This window comes from Austrofundulus limnaeus, unplaced genomic scaffold, assembly GCF_001266775.1.
Source record: "Austrofundulus limnaeus strain Quisiro unplaced genomic scaffold, Austrofundulus_limnaeus-1.0 Scaffold572, whole genome shotgun sequence".
Lineage (NCBI taxonomy): Eukaryota > Metazoa > Chordata > Actinopteri > Cyprinodontiformes > Rivulidae > Austrofundulus > Austrofundulus limnaeus.
The window spans coordinates 249,416-265,155 of NW_013952974.1; the positions used below are offsets into that span (position 1 = coordinate 249,416).

Below are 15,740 nucleotides of genomic sequence, written 5' to 3' on the forward strand. Positions count from 1 at the left end.
CAGGTATGGTTCTATAGTTTAAGCAGGGTCTTATGGTCCAGGTATGGTTTCTATGGGGTGAAAGACAAATAATTAGATGTTAATGGTATAAATAATTACAAATCCAATCGTGAACATGCATCATTCCTGTGGTCCGTTCGTGGTTCCTGTGGTCCAGGTGTAGTTCCTGTGGTCCAGGTGTAGTTCCTGTGGTCCAGGTGTAGTTCCTGTGGTCCAAGTGTAGTTCCTGTGGTCCAGGTGTAGTTCCTGTGGTCCAGTCGTGGTTCCTGTGGTCCAGGTGTAGTTTCTATGGGGTGAAAGACTAAGAAAAGCATGTTGATGATAGAAGTTTTCAAACATGGAGAGTAGAGCAAGTAAAGAAAACAGCAGAGTGAGGTAGTGTGGTCAGTTGTCCTCCAGTAGCCTAAGCTTATAGCAGCAGAACTAAAGGATAACTCAGGAAACCCAAACCAGCCCTAACTGTAGGATTTATCAGAAAAGAAAGTCTTAAATCTTAAAGTAGCCAGAGTGTCAGCCTCACAGACAGAAACTGGAAGTTGAAACTTGATAACTGAAAGCTCTGCCTCCCATTTTAGAAACTCTAGGAACCACAAGTAAACCTGCAGTCATAGAGCGAAGTGCTCTGTTAGGAAAATATGGAGCAATAAGATCTATAAAATAAGATGGAGATTGGTTGATGAATTTCTATATTTTATATTTCTCAGAAACCGGAGGCGCCAAGATGAATCGGCCGCGTGTGGACTCCCAGGGCTCCCTGGGACCCAACGATGAGGTCATGCCGTACAGCGACGATGAGACCGACGACGAGCTGGACGAGACCTCGGAAAGTGAAGATGAGAGGCCGCCACAAGCCCCTCAGCCCCCCGTGGAAACAAGACCTCATGGTTTGTTCTTTTTATTCAGATCCTTTCTGTCTTAAGATCTGAGCTCAAGTTAACTTGAGAGTGATCTTCATGTGTTCATGTACACCATCATTTGTTCACTGATGTTTTTCACCATCTTTTGTTCACTGATGTTTTTCACCATCTTTTGTTCACTGATGTTTTTCACCATCTTTTGTTCACTGATGTTTTTCACCATCTTTTGTTCACTGATGTTTTTCACCATCGTTTGTTCGATGTTTTTCACCATCGTTTGTTCGATGTTTGTCACCATCGTTTGTTCGATGTTTGTCACCATCGTTTGTTGACTGATGTTTGTCACCATCGTTGGTTGACTGATGTTTGTCACCATCGTTGGTTGACTGATGTTTGTCACCATCGTTGGTTGACTGATGTTTGTCACCATCGTTTGTTGACTGATGTTTGTCACCATCGTTTGTTGACTGATGTTTGTCACCATCGTTTGTTGACTGATGTTTGTCACCATCGTTTGTTGACTGATGTTTTTCAGAGGTCGGTTGGAAGGTGAAGGCGAACGACAGAGCGTACCATCAGCTGCCCGAGTTCCAGAAAAAGATCTTTCTGTGCATAAAGAAGAGCCGATACTCCGTAAGTTCAGCTCCTCACAAACCTTCAGACCAGAACCTGTGAAACTAACGGACTGCAGTGAGTTCAGAAGAGATTCAGACCAGAGATTAGATTAGTCAGGACTCTGGCTGGACCCCCCCAGCTGAGTGGCGTGTTTCAAGTTTTTCAACAGCTGTAGAACAGGAGTGTTTCATGTCTGAGGCTGGGTCTAATGGCCTTTGTGGAAGCTGAAACCTGATCATCCAGTTGAACCGACTTTTATCACTAGGAGACACATTAGACACGGCAGGAGACCTGAGGACAGATGTCTCAGGGTTGTTTTTAATGCTGTTCAGTCCAGATCCAGTCCTTGTTTGAACTCTGAGTCAGCATTAACATTATTTTTCCATACATCTTTCTTTTTTTTATTTTGCAACTAAACTTGTTCATATTTTGTACTAATGTTTGGCTTATTTAAGAGAGAGGTGCTATAAAGTTGGGCTTTTTGTGGTTTTTATACTTTTAAGAATATTTAACTTTATCAACATTTTTCCCATTGAAATACTGTACATAAACAGATTCAGTTCCCCTGAAAATGTTTCAGTTAAAAATCTGCTTTGGCTAATGGCTGTACTTTCATTTCATTTTATTTATTTAAAAAGACAATGCACATTAATCAATATTCTGTGAAAATAAATGTGCCAGAATTAGCATAACCGCTAAATTTCATCTGTAGTTTCAACAGTACTTCTGTTTCATTGTGCCGCCTTTAGCTTTTAGCTCCCATTCTGATACTTTTAGTTAGAATTGCTACTTTTAGCTTTTTGCTACTTTACGTGCTAGTTTACTTTTGATACATGTAGCTTGCCTATTCCTATTTTTTGATTTTAGATAATTTATTGCCACTTTTAACTTTTACTGTGTCTTAGTTTAGCTGCTGCATTTAGCTGCATTTTTTTCTGACTTTTATTTTTAGCTTTTATCTTCAGGTTTGTGCTTTTATCTTTTAGCTCTGCCTTATTTTAGCTTTTAGCTAATATTTTGCTACATTGAACTGGCCCTTTGCTAGCTTTGGCTCACATTTTGCTACTTTTACTTTTGCACCTGTTGGCTTTTAGCTAGTGTTCTATCTCCTTTAGGCTTTAACAACTGAGTTTTAGCTTTTTATTCTTCCTGAAAATTTCAGCCAGTGTTTCCCCCAGTGTATTATTATCCTGGTGGGCTGCCAGGCTGTACTTGCCCCACTCCAGTTTAATCGTCATTTATTTTTTTAGAACCAGCGTCAGTTTAAAGAGCCTGAACAACAGTTGTAACAATATCATCATGTGTACCTAATATCACATGGTCCTACATTTGTGTATCTTGTCCCAAACATTACCCAAAGATCATGGACGAAGTGTCTCCCCGCCTCCTTTTGGTGATTGAAATGAAAGCCACAGATCTGGTTACGGGGAGCAGCCATGTTGTATTTTGTAACAGTCTGTGTACTCAGGGTATGGGGTTTTACGTTAAAAGTCCTGTTTGTTTACGTGGAGGGGGCGGAGCTTTAAACAGCTTCAACTTCCAGGTTACTATTGTGTGTCTAGTGTCTTGAACAGTGGAAGTAATTACAAAATTCTTGACAAAAACGAGATAAATGTGGTTCCAGTCAGTTTCCCTGCTGTTAGACATCATTAGCTTTGACAGTACTGAATATATATCCTGTATGCTAAAGGGTTAGCTTTTCGTGCTATCTAGTAAAATTGGTCATTTGGTTACTGAGCAAACTTATTTGAATTTGCAGATTCTTCGGTGGAAATTTTAAAGCACTTCTCAGAAATGACACACGTCTTTAAGACAAACGTGGAGTTGGGATTTTCTTCTCATTAAAACAGAAAAAACAGATTTCACACTGCAGGACTTCACCTCTTTAGCTCCAGGCGACTCTTTGAGCACCGTCTTAAAGCATGTGAACAAACCGTCCAGTGAAAACAAACCATATTAACACCATTTAAAAAAACCATCTGAATGAGAATAAATTTCTGTTTTAGGTCGGTTTGGATTCTCAATTTAGTTTTTATTAAATGCCTGCGTAACAACACTTTTATTATTTATACAAAATCACAAGTTTACGAATATTTTCTGAAGCAGTTTTTTGATAGTGTAGTGCAAAATGCCTTAGGCTAAAAGTAAAAAAACATTTGCGTCTAAGCTTTAACTTCCTGTCTGACTTCAATATTTAAACATTTTTTGAAGCCCACTAGTTCCTCCTGCAGTAAAACACCGTACAAATGATGCCACCTCCACCGTACATCACAGTTGGGAACATTATGGCCAAAAAGTTGAATTTTAGCTTTATCAGACCAGGAGACATGAAGATGGGCAGCACGATGGCTCAGTGGTTAGCACCAATGACTCACAGAAAGAAGGTCCTGGGTTCAATCCTGTGTGGAGTTTGCGTGTTCTCCTCGTGTATTCGTGGGTTTTCTCCAGGTACTCCGGTTTCCCCCACAGACCAAAAACATGTACTATAGGTTTCCTTCAGGCCCAGGCCTCCCTTGAAAAAGATCTGTGATTTCAGTGGGATTTGCCTGGATAAATAACAGTAAATAAATAAAAAATAATAAGGTATTTGTCCCTGTGTGCCTCTGAAACCTTAATCTGTTTTTTTGTGTTACTTTGGGAGTAATGACTTTCAGTCCTCGTTTCGATCCATTTCACGCGATTCGAACATTTGCATTGTGACTCACCATCTGTTCTTTTCAAACTGGATGTGTTTTTTTGTTCTATTTGTTTCTCTTTCGTAAACACTTTGGTCTGATAACCAAACCCGTCTTTACCCCAGGAAAACGCCATCATCAATTGGTCATTGGGGTCTTTGTTGGTCTTTTCTGTTTGAGAAGCAAAGAATTCCTGTTGCCTTGGTTTACTCTGATCATTTGGATGTTCTTTAATCCTGAATGTTTGTTTTTTAATGTCGCACCACGTCGTGTTTCCAGAGCAATGCCATCAAGACATACAAATACAACGTCATCACCTTCCTGCCGCTGAACCTGTACGAGCAGTTCAAGAGAGTGGCCAACATCTACTTCCTGGCTCTGCTCATCTTACAGGTTTGTCTGACGCAACGTTTGTTTACCGTACGGAACACAAAGCACCAATAATGGCCGATGAATATTTTATTGTTTGTATGTTTCAGGTCATTCCAGACATTTCCACTCTGCCGTGGTACACCACCCTGATCCCCCTGGTCATCGTGTTGGGAATCACTGCCATCAAAGACCTSGTGGACGATCTGGTGAGGTCTTAAATGATGGAGTTTACTGACAGGCAGTGACAGTGTTGACAGTGAAACAGGAACACTGACTGTGTTGTGTAAGTGTCACGCACCTTCTGGTGCCCAGCCCTCATGGCTTATAAAGACACTCCACACATAACAGGATGGCTACATTCATATCACAAGCCCCACAAAAAAATATCATTACCACAATCGGAAACTCATCCAGTATAGAGCATGCTGTCTTCTTTCCACAGCTTTATAAACAAAAAAGCAACAAATGAAAACATTTCCCTATCATAAATCCAACTTAAATTCTTTTCCTCACACAACCAAAATACAGGGGTTGGACAGTGAAACTGAAACAGCTGTCATTTTAGTGTGGGAGGTTTCATGGCTAAATTGGACCAGCCTGGTGGCCAATCTTCATTAACTGCACGTTGCACCAGTAAGAGCAGAGTGTGAAGGTTCAATTAGCAGGGTAAGAGCACAGTTTGGCTCAAAATATTACAATGCACACAGCATTATGGGTGACATACCAGAGTTCAAAAGAGGACAAATTGTTGGTGCACGTCTTGTTGGTGCATCTGTGACCAAGACAGCAAGTCTTTGGGATGTATCAAGAGGCACAGTATCCAGGGTAATGTCAGCATCCCACCAAGAAGGACCAACCACATCCAACAGGATTAACTGTGGACGCAACAGGAAGCTGTCTGAAAGAATGTTATGGTCTAAAACCAGGTGTTTCATTGTCTAACCCCTGTACATCTGCATTATGTCTATTTATACATTCAAACGGAGAAAAGGACAGAGAATAAAATGCTAATCATCTTCCACTACATTGAGATCACAAAGAACACAAACTGTCTCCTCTTCAGGGAGACCTTTATACCTACCCACTTCCACTGCCTGGGGCAGGCTACGTGTTCTGATCTGAGCACAAAGGGACCGTTGTTTTCGGGATAGATTTAATTTTACATAAAGTTCGGTACAATATTCTTCCTTAAACTGAATGGAACTTCTCAATTTAGGTTTTCTACAAATGTCCTGTTTCCATTGTTTTTGTTTTTTGAAGTCATTAAAAATATGTTTTTAAAATAGTTTTAAATGGCACTGCAGTTTATTTAAATAATGTAGTTTACATCAGAAGTAGTTAACAATGTAGCAAATTCCTTTGCCCTAGGATAATTATTAGAAGAGTCCCACTAAAAAAAAGAAAAAAATTTTGGTCAGCCTGATGTCTGGCAGCTGAGTGAGACGGTTCCATAAGCGAAACATCTCTATTCTGTTGTATAATGCAGGGCACCCATCCCATATGAGAAGTTTTCTTATTCTTATTTATTTCCAATCCCAGGCACGACACAGGATGGACAAAGAAATCAACAACAGGAAGTGTGAGGTTCTTCTAAATGGAAGGTCAGAAGACGTTGCTGAGAGTTTGGTTGGTTTTGTTGCTGGTTTTGACCTGAAAACTGATGAGTTTATATGTACCGGTTCAGGTTTCAACAATCAAAATGGATGAACATCCAGGTTGGAGATGTGGTTCGCCTCAAGAAAAACGACTTTATTCCAGTAGGATTTKTTTTTTTTCCCTAAGGAATCTTTCTTTGTTCAACTTCCTGTTTCTGGTTTAAAACTTGATCTTGAATTCTTGGTGAGTGAGTCAGGACAAAGATTTACAGCGCAGTAAACATCAGGATATTAATAAATAATTGGCTGAAGTTATACAGTACAGTCTACTGTAACTGATCATTGATCTATGACTATTCTGTTTAAACATTAGCATAGCAATGCTAACAACAAATAACATTGCATTGCTAACAACATTGGCTTGGTGTAACAGAAGCTGCGTTTCCAAAGACCATGCTTAATGGTAACACGTCAATTTCGAAAAAACTTACGTTTTTCAACAAAATGGTTTTTCAGCGGTAGGATGAGGTGGTTTTTCGGACGTTGTATTTCGCAAAACTTAAATGGAAACACTTTTTTCGCATCACCGGAGTCACATGATCAACAACCGGATGTTTCTACTGGCGAAGATGACGAAGAAGAAGATAACGGGAAGTAGAAGTAGTAGTAAAATCACCGATGTAGTAAAAGAAAGTAGTAAATTCATCGACTACAATTTCCCAAAAACACAGCATACGTAGCCGCTCCCAGGTATAAGGGGCTTGTCCCTCAAAAGCCTCGATAAGATGTCGACGTCTCCTCTGATGGCTGATGATGAGCGCTAGTGTCGTGGTAGCAACATGCTACGTGTTTACATCCATTGCTGCCATGTTTGTAATGACTTATCACGAGAACAAACGTATTCACGCGTCACTTTAACAGCATTTCTTACTTAATGGAAACACCGCAGATGCGAAACTGTTTTTTCAACATTAACAGAATATCAACAAAATTTTGCGCACATTTGCAATGGAAACGCACCTACTGTTCTGTCATGCAGTGTTTTTTGTTAGCAATGCTATGCTAATGTTTAGCTGAGGTCAGACTTTTCGGTTGTGTCTCAATTCAGGGGTTGCAGCCGACGTTGGCCACAGTCTATGGGCCGTCGGCCACGTAGGATACTCGGATACAGTTGATATTTTAGWTGTTTTGTCAGCGGCATGTGTAGGCGTCTACGATTTGGGACAGCCTTCGGCGCGGGGCAGTGACAGAAGTGGCCGACGTTGGCTGCAACCCATGAATTGAGACAGCCTTTTTTACAACCAACAAGCTTCAGACTGATGTCTGACCTCCTTTCATTGAAATTGGTCCATTTCTTGATTTTTTTTTTTTTTTTTTTTTTCGACTTTTGGAACAATGACATCCGGGAGGCTAATTACCAGTCAGGTTGAGTTTCAGGGATCCACCAAATTTATCCAATCAGAAACCAGTTCTGACGAGTTTGTGATCTTTGTCCCATTGGACCAAATGTGTCCCCAGTTTTAACCATCAGCTGTTGTTTAAGGTGAAGTTGAAGAATTTGGAGTCATTAAATCAGCTAAAATAAGATTCTTACCAGCTCTGTGCCGGTTTGTACCATGTACTTAAGTTTGCATGTGTTGCTAAAGGCTACAGCCGTTAACAGACTAAACTTAAACGTGTTTTTGTTTTTTTGTTTGTTTGTTTTTTTAGGCTGACATCCTGTTGTTATCCAGCTCCAACCCTAACAGCTTGTGTTACGTAGAAACAGCCGAACTCGACGGGTAAAAACTGTTTATTTATTTTTAGTGCTTTTTAAAGCCCAATGATTAAAAACTTTCTGATGTATTTTAGATTCATGATGAATGTTGTTTTTTATTTGGAAAGTTTTTTTTTGTTTGTTTCTTGTAGAGAGACCAACCTGAAGTTCAGGATGGGTCTTCGGGTGACGGATCAGAGACTTCAGGAGGAGCAACAACTCGCTCAGTTTAATGGTAAAATTACTTTGTTTTTATTTGAATGTGTTAAACATAAACAGAGGGAAAAAAATCACCAAATAACAAAACAATAAGTAAGATTTTTAGCTGCTATTCCGCTGCTTTTTAGCTTTTAGCTAGTCTTTCCTTATGTTTACATTTTAGCTTTTTATTTGTTTTGTCCTTTCAGCTATTTTGTTGCCTTTAGCTGGTCTTTTGGTACACTTAGCTTTTAGTTCTTACTTTTAGTCATTGGGTTTTAGCTACCATTTTTGCTAATTTCAGCTAGTGTTCTGTTCATTTTAGCTAGTGTTCAGCTCCTATCAGCTAGTGTTCTGTTCCTCTTAGCTAGTGTTCTGCATCTTTCAGCAAGTGTTCTGTTCCATTTTTGCTAATTTCAGCTAAAAGTAGTGCATTTAGCTGTTCTGTTACTTTTAGGTTTTAGCTAGTCATTTGGTACATTTAGCTTATAGCTAGTTTTTTTCCTACTTTTAGATTAGGATTTGTTTCCAGAAGACATTTGGTTTGTCCTCGAGGGTTTGGTCCAGCTTCACGTTGGTCCCTTTCTTCTGTCTCGTAGCTCTGATCGACTGCGAGGAGCCGAACAACCGTCTGGATAAATTCACCGGGACCATGCAGTGGGGCCAGGAGCGGTACCCGTTAGAACTGGACAACATGCTGCTGCGAGGCTGCAAGGTCCGAAACACCGATGTCTGTCATGGACTCGTCATCTTTGCAGGTCTGAACCAAGTGGGCTCAATCAGATCTGCTTCTGGCTTTTTAGCTACTGTTGGGCTACTTTTATCAAGCCTATAACTGCTAGTTTTTAGTAGGTTTTGCCTTTCATGCATCATTTCGGCTGTTTGTTTTGTTATTCTTTTATTTTTGGCTGTTAGCTATTCTGCTACATTTAGCTTGTAGTTTGACTATTGGTATTTTTGCTACCTTTTTAGTTTTTTAATTTAAATACATGCATGTTCGGCCGCCTTCAGGAACAGACGTCTTTGCTAAAGAGAACTAGGATTTCAGTGGATTTACCCCATTAAATAACAGTTAATAAATTAATTTAGCTAGCCTGAAGCTTTTAGCTTATTTGTTGATGTTTTGCTCATTTAATTTATCTTTGGGATTATTAAGATACATTTGAATTAAATTGATTAAATGGATACTTTTAGCTAGCCTATTTAGCCATTCTTTTGCTTTAACGATTGTTTTGTTACATTTACATTTTACCCAGCCTATTTCTACTTTTAGCTTGTCTTGCAGTGATTTTAGCTACAATTTTTCTACTTTGGGCTTTTAACTATAATGCAACCATTAGTTTTTAGCTAGCCTTTTGTTATATTCATGCCTTTTTAGCTAGCTTTTTTGTACATTTAGCTTTTCCTTTGCTAGTTTTATCAAGGATTTTGCTACTTTAAGCTAGTCTTTTGGGGATTTTTAGCTACATTACAATTTACTTTTGGCTTTTAATCTGCTACCTTTAGCTTTTGGCTAGCCTTTTGCTAGTTTTATCTTGCCTTTAGTTACTTTTGGTTAATTTTCCATGTTTTTAGTTACATTGTTCTCGACTTTTAGCTATCCTGCTGCCATTAGCTTTTATTTAGGTTTTTGCTACATTTAGCTAGTTTTGGTGATTTTAGCTACRTTTTTTCAACTTTTACTTTTTTGATATTCTATTAGCTTTTTGCTACATTTACCTATCCGTTCAGTTTCAGCAGTGTTTAGCTGTGTGTGTTTCACTCATTGATTAAAAAGAAGTTGTTTATTATCGAGGGTTTTGTTGTTTTAGGAGCCGACACTAAAATTATGAGAAACGGGGGAAAAACCAGATTCAAGAGGACCAAAATCGACGAGCTGATGAACTACATGGTTTATACAGTAAGACTCTTTGCTGTCTGGATGTTGTCCAGTTTTATTTTGAACTCATGAAATATAATGTAGCTTTCTGTCTGAGTAGATCTTTGCGATGCTGGTCCTGATCTCGGCTGGTTTGGCCATCGGAAACAGATTCTGGCAGGAGGACATCGGCTCCAAGGCCTGGTATCTGTATGACGGTAAAAACCAGTCAGCCGACTACAGGGGCTTCCTCAGCTTCTGGGGGTACATCATCGTCCTCAACACCATGGTTCCCATTTCACTTTACGTCAGGTCGGTGAAATTTAGTTTGTTTTGACGTCAAACGTCTCTTTGGATCCTTCAAGGTGAAATAGTTTGTTGTTTGTGCAGCGTGGAGGTGATCCGTCTGGGTCAGAGTAAATTCATCAACTGGGACCTGCAGATGTTTTACCAAGAGAAAGACACGCCAGCTAAGGTGCCAAATATCTACCTGCAAAGCTTCGATAACACACAATGATACTTTGGTTTTATTTTAAAATCAAACCTATGCTTATTTTTATGTTTGATTGACCCGACCCCCCCCCCCAGGCTCGAACCACGACCCTGAACGAGCAGCTGGGTCAGATCCAGTACATCTTCTCTGACAAGACGGGAACTCTGACGCAGAACATCATGCAGTTCAAGAAGTGCTCCATCGCAGGGCGCAGCTACGGTACCCATTTATTTAGTAAACTTTTTTTATTGAATAAAAACACAAAAGTTTTCTGCAGTTTGTTTACCACTGCTGTACGAACTGACCTGCAGTGATTTACAAACAAGCTTTGGAGTTACCGTACAAAAAAAAGTTGTTATTTTCAAAGTGACAACTTTTAGGTGATATGTAATTATTTGATTGAATGATTTAAAATGATATATTTTCTGTAATTATCTAGAAATCTGCCAACTGTGCAGCTAACTGTGGTGCTAGCTCTGCGCAGCTGTGTGGCTAACTGCTAACTTATTGGCTAACACTAACTTTTGAAATTCATCTGTCATTTCTATAAAAAGAGCTGCATTTTGAACACAAATTTTTAGTTTGATTGATAAAACAACCGAAAAGAAACTATGATTTTTGTTTACAGATGTTTTGCTGTATTTAATATTTCAGATCTGTAGTTTTGTTCCAATTGTATTTTTTATTCTCACAGGTGATCCAACCACTGCTGAAGGAGTGTCTCTGGAAAAAATAAAGGTAAAACAAAAGTCATGACTTAATAAAATATATCAAAATAAATGGAGACATGGGACTCGATGCTTGAATAAAGCTTTTATCAGCTGTATTTTAAATTCTTAGATAAATGTTTGATAAAGTTTTATTAAGGAGCTGATAGATGCAGTATCTTACCTGCAGTAGATAAAACTAAGATACCGACTGATCACAGCTACAACAAACTGCTGTTTAATAAAAGCTGAACTGTCTAATTGATTCAAAATAAAATAATTATTTTCCTGCTTCTGTTAGCCTGTGGACTGGGGTTGGAACCGCCTAGCTGACAAAAAGTTCCCGTTTGTGGATCACTTCCTGGTTGCAAACGTAAAATCTAAGAAGGACAAAGACGCCATGGAGTTCTTCAAACTGCTCTCCCTCTGTCACACTGTCATGGTGGAAAGCAATGGGGGTAAAAAAAAAAGAGAAACCACTCAAAGAAAAACTTAAATCCGTATGAATTTCTGTTAATATTCGTGTTTTTGTACTTTGTTTTAGGCGATCTGGTGTACCAGGCTGCGTCTCCAGACGAGGGCGCCCTTGTGACCGCAGCCAGGAATTTTGGATTTGTGTTCCTGTCCCGTACGCAGGACACCATCACCATCTCGGAAATGGGAAACGAGACGACCTACGAAATGTTGGCGCTGATCGACTTCAACTCCGACCGCAAGCGCATGTCTATCATCTGTAAGAACGCAAAAACGTCTTATCTTCTCTGTCTGCCTGCGACGGGACGACGGATCTGTTTGTAAATCCAGAGCCAAGACTCTAAAGCTCCACCCTTTTTGTCTCGTTCCTTCAGTGAAGTTCCCGGACGGCCGAATTCGTCTGTACTGCAAAGGAGCCGACACCGTCATCTACGAACGACTGTCCCCAAACACGAGGCACAGGGATACTACCCAGAGTGCTTTGGATGTGAGTTCACGTTGCACCGTTTCTCCTTTAGACCTCCACTGTAGGAATCCCACCATCGAACAACCAAACAACCTGTAACTTATTCGTTTGTAGGTGTTTGCCAACGAGACCCTGCGGACTCTGTGCTTGTGCTACAAAGACATTGGTGCGAGCGAGTACGAGGCCTGGTCCAGGAAATACAAAGATGCCCAGTTGAACATGATGGACCGAGACGCCGCCCTGGACCGGGTGTACGAGGAGATCGAGACCAACCTGATGGTGGGTGGAAAACAATTGCACAGGTTTTATACCAAGCTAACCAAAAAGTTAGCTTTGCTAATTCTTTATCTGCTAACTTGAAATGTAATGTCCGATATGTAAAATAAGCGCAGATGCTAACGCTGAACAGTGAAACAAGTAAAAACTAGTGGAAGCTAACACTAACAGCTAACCGCTAAGATGAGTGACACTCGGTTTGCGTTATGTTTTCATCTCCTTCCAGCTGAAGACTGGTGGAACTGACGCAAACCTGTTCATGTTAGCTGTTAGTGTACTTAGTTGTCAAACAAATTTATCGGAAGCGAATTGTTCTGCTAAAAACTTTTAAAGTTAGCAAAAAAGCTTTGCTAACTTATAATCCGCTAACTAAGTATAGCTTCACTATCGCTAAATTGTTAAACATGCCAAAAAATTGAAATAGCAGAAGCTAACACAGCTAATCGCTAATCTCTAAGATGACCGTCAGTCTGTCATGTCTTTGTGTTCTTTGAGCTGAAGACTGGCGRGACTGACACAAGCCTGTTGACGTTAGCTTGGTAGTTAGCTGTTAGCAGACTTAAATTTGACAAAACTCAARTTAGCGGAAGCTACTTGGTCCTTTTTAATGGTTTTCAAAGTTAYTAAAAGAGCTAATCCTCCAAACAAACAATTGTTTCACTATTTGCTGTTAGCCGATTAGCATAACCGTGCCCATCACTGCCAAGCTAAAAAAAGACAAGAGTTCAGAAAGAAGATTGGAGTTTATTCATAAATTTAAAAAAAATGTGAAATGGTTGAATTTTAGATGATCGGAGCCACTGCTATTGAAGATAAACTGCAGGACGGTGTTCCAGAGACCATCGCCAAACTGGCCAAGGCTGACATCAAGATCTGGGTCCTGACTGGAGATAAGAAAGGTAACTTCTACTTCACTGCAAAGGGTGCTGAATCATAGTCGACACACCTAAAATATAAAGAAAATACAGAAAAAATATTTCAAGTTTTCATATGTATCACCAGAAACGGCAGAAAACATTGGATTCTCCTGCTCACTTCTGACCGACGACATGCAGATTCACTATGGAGAAGATGTCAAGTAAGTCCAGTGCAATTTATTCTGGATAAAGTTTTTTACCTCAGGTATCCTGTAAAAGTTTTTTGGACTGTAGATATTTTTAATTTCATTACCAAACACAAATTTAAAACTTATTTCTTTTTTGTTCCGCAGTGAGAAACTGAGGATTCGTCAGGCCAACAGAAGAAATAACCCTCAATCAATGACTCGGGCAGGCAAAAAGAAACCTTCGGAGCCTTTCTTTCCTGGATCTGGCAAAAATGCTCTCATCATCACCGGAGGATGGCTGGTTAGATTCATTTATCATGAAACTCTTCAACAACACTACTTTTGTTTCATAGTACTCTCACTAAGAGTCAGTGTTAGATGGCCTAACAGAACGGTTGAAAYGAAGCTGTACCTGTGGAAATGTACAAGGATTACCTGACGAGCACACTGCTTGTCCTTGGTCAGTAGGGTCTGGCCTCCCTTTGGCCTAAATACAAGTGTTGATCAGTCACTGGGGCATGTCAGTCCACAGCTGTTGGYACTCAAGGTCAGGTAGATTGGTTCTGGGACATGGTTGACCCCTTGTTGGATAGACCAGGGGAGAACCTCAAAGTGATGTCTGCAGCTCATAGACAGATGTGTGGGGTGTGGACTTGTGTTGTCTTGTTTGATGGGACTGAACCTGGGTGTTGTCCAAAAGGGGTAAAACCTGCAGGATGCCAGTGACCTTTGCAACCTTGATGCCGGCAGGAAACAAAGATGTCTCCACAACATTGGCAGGATTGGTCCATGCCCTTTGTTGATATGAGTGCTTAAAGGTTTTTTGTGGTAAAGCAGAGCCATGACTCACTCATTCAGTCATTGGTACATGTCGTTTGGTTTGCAGTTTCTGCTCAGGAGTTAATGTCCCCCATCTATCCTGAATTCATAGTCCAARTGATGCCAGTTATTGAGACACGGTGTTGGATGAAATGGGTGTTTTCACACCAGGTTCGTTTGGTTAAATTAACCAGTTTGTTTCCTTGGATAATCTGCTTRGCTGGGGCAGGTTTGAACTTTGGTGTAAACCAAACAAGTGAACTCTGATCTCGATTAAAGTCCTGGTTGACTCTTGGTGTGGTCCACCTACAGGTGCCTGAGGTGCAAATAGACAATCCAACAAATTAAACGGAGCAAATGACACCAAATTACAAACAGAAACCCAGTGAATGAATACATTTGGTGTTGCTCCATTTTGATTGTAAACAATTCAGCTGAAGGGATGAATTTCAGTTTTTGGTCCTGGTCATAGATGGCTGCTTGTTTCAGGCCATACCACCCTCAACAACTAGCTGTTTTCCAGACAGTTAGATCCACTTTCAAAAAGTCCAGTTGAAAATGAGTCAAACCAAATGAAGGTGTGAAAGTTTTTGATTCTCTACCCAATCAAAGAGTCCAAATTACACTTTAGTGAACTCCCAATACCTGTGTTCGGATGGTATGTCATGGAGTTCTGTAAGGTTTAGTACACAATACAATGGTCCTTGCTTGGTCTAGTTTGTCTTGGGGTGCCCTCATGTGGTCGTTGGTTCCAATATTTAGATACTTCGAAGTCAGTTTGCCTCACATGCTTGATAATTGCGCAATATGAACGCCCAGCCTCATTTAAATCCCAAGGTTTTTGGTAATGCTGTCTGAAGCATCTGTTGAGTCTGCTGACTTCACTCTGCAATTTTTGACCATTTTGTTTACCAAATGGTTTAAGCTTTTTTTGAAAATTGCACAAAGACAAAAAGGTTTCCTTTTTAATGTAACTTTTTTAAAAATAAAACACCAACAGCTGTTTTGATCTGTTGATCCATGAAGGAAGTGTCTAAGAATGGGATGAATTGTCCCTTCCTAACGAGGACAAATGATTGTTTTAACTGTCTCAAGAAGAGGTCCAGATTGTAAGAATGTCTGAACCATGTGAAACTAGATTTGTTTGAATCTCTAGTTGTCAGTTTTTGTGTCCTGATATCCCCACCAGATAGTCCTTTAGTTGTGATGTCACTTCCTGTTTTATACAGAAGGAAAGAGAGAAAATTCAGCCATGTGTCTGAACTTATGAGCTTCTTTCATATTTTAAACATAACAATCATCTTGTGAACTTCCTTTGTTTTCCTCAGAATGAAATTCTTTACGAGAAAAAGAAGAAACGCCGTCGTCTTCGTCTGCGACGTCTTGGAAAACGACCCGCTCCCAACAACCCTCAGGACGGACAACCGATGGACGACAAGGAGAAAGAAATGCGACAAGTAAAACGGAATCATTTGTTTCTTGGCACAAGAGAACTCGGCGGTGTTTGATTATCTCCGCACTTTGTTTTGGTGCT

The 15,740-nt window shown here is 40.0% G+C and overlaps 1 protein-coding gene across 1 annotated transcript in view; it reads left to right on the forward strand.

Moving 5' to 3' along the window:
- atp8b1 (ATPase phospholipid transporting 8B1) overlaps positions 1-15,740 on the forward strand; it is a gene marked incomplete in the record, with an annotated part of 31,215 nt that overhangs the window by 10,167 nt on the left and 5,308 nt on the right. The window contains 22 exon segments of the mRNA XM_014026611.1: positions 705-884; positions 1,393-1,490; positions 4,427-4,540; positions 4,627-4,725; positions 6,059-6,120; positions 6,204-6,276; positions 7,825-7,895; positions 8,023-8,105; positions 8,668-8,826; positions 9,880-9,968; positions 10,048-10,238; positions 10,317-10,401; positions 10,515-10,638; positions 11,114-11,157; positions 11,428-11,584; positions 11,671-11,859; positions 11,975-12,087; positions 12,181-12,345; positions 13,130-13,241; positions 13,345-13,420; positions 13,553-13,688; positions 15,535-15,663. Of these exon segments, the coding sequence (XP_013882065.1) occupies positions 722-884; positions 1,393-1,490; positions 4,427-4,540; positions 4,627-4,725; positions 6,059-6,120; positions 6,204-6,276; positions 7,825-7,895; positions 8,023-8,105; positions 8,668-8,826; positions 9,880-9,968; positions 10,048-10,238; positions 10,317-10,401; positions 10,515-10,638; positions 11,114-11,157; positions 11,428-11,584; positions 11,671-11,859; positions 11,975-12,087; positions 12,181-12,345; positions 13,130-13,241; positions 13,345-13,420; positions 13,553-13,688; positions 15,535-15,663 (2,532 nt within the window).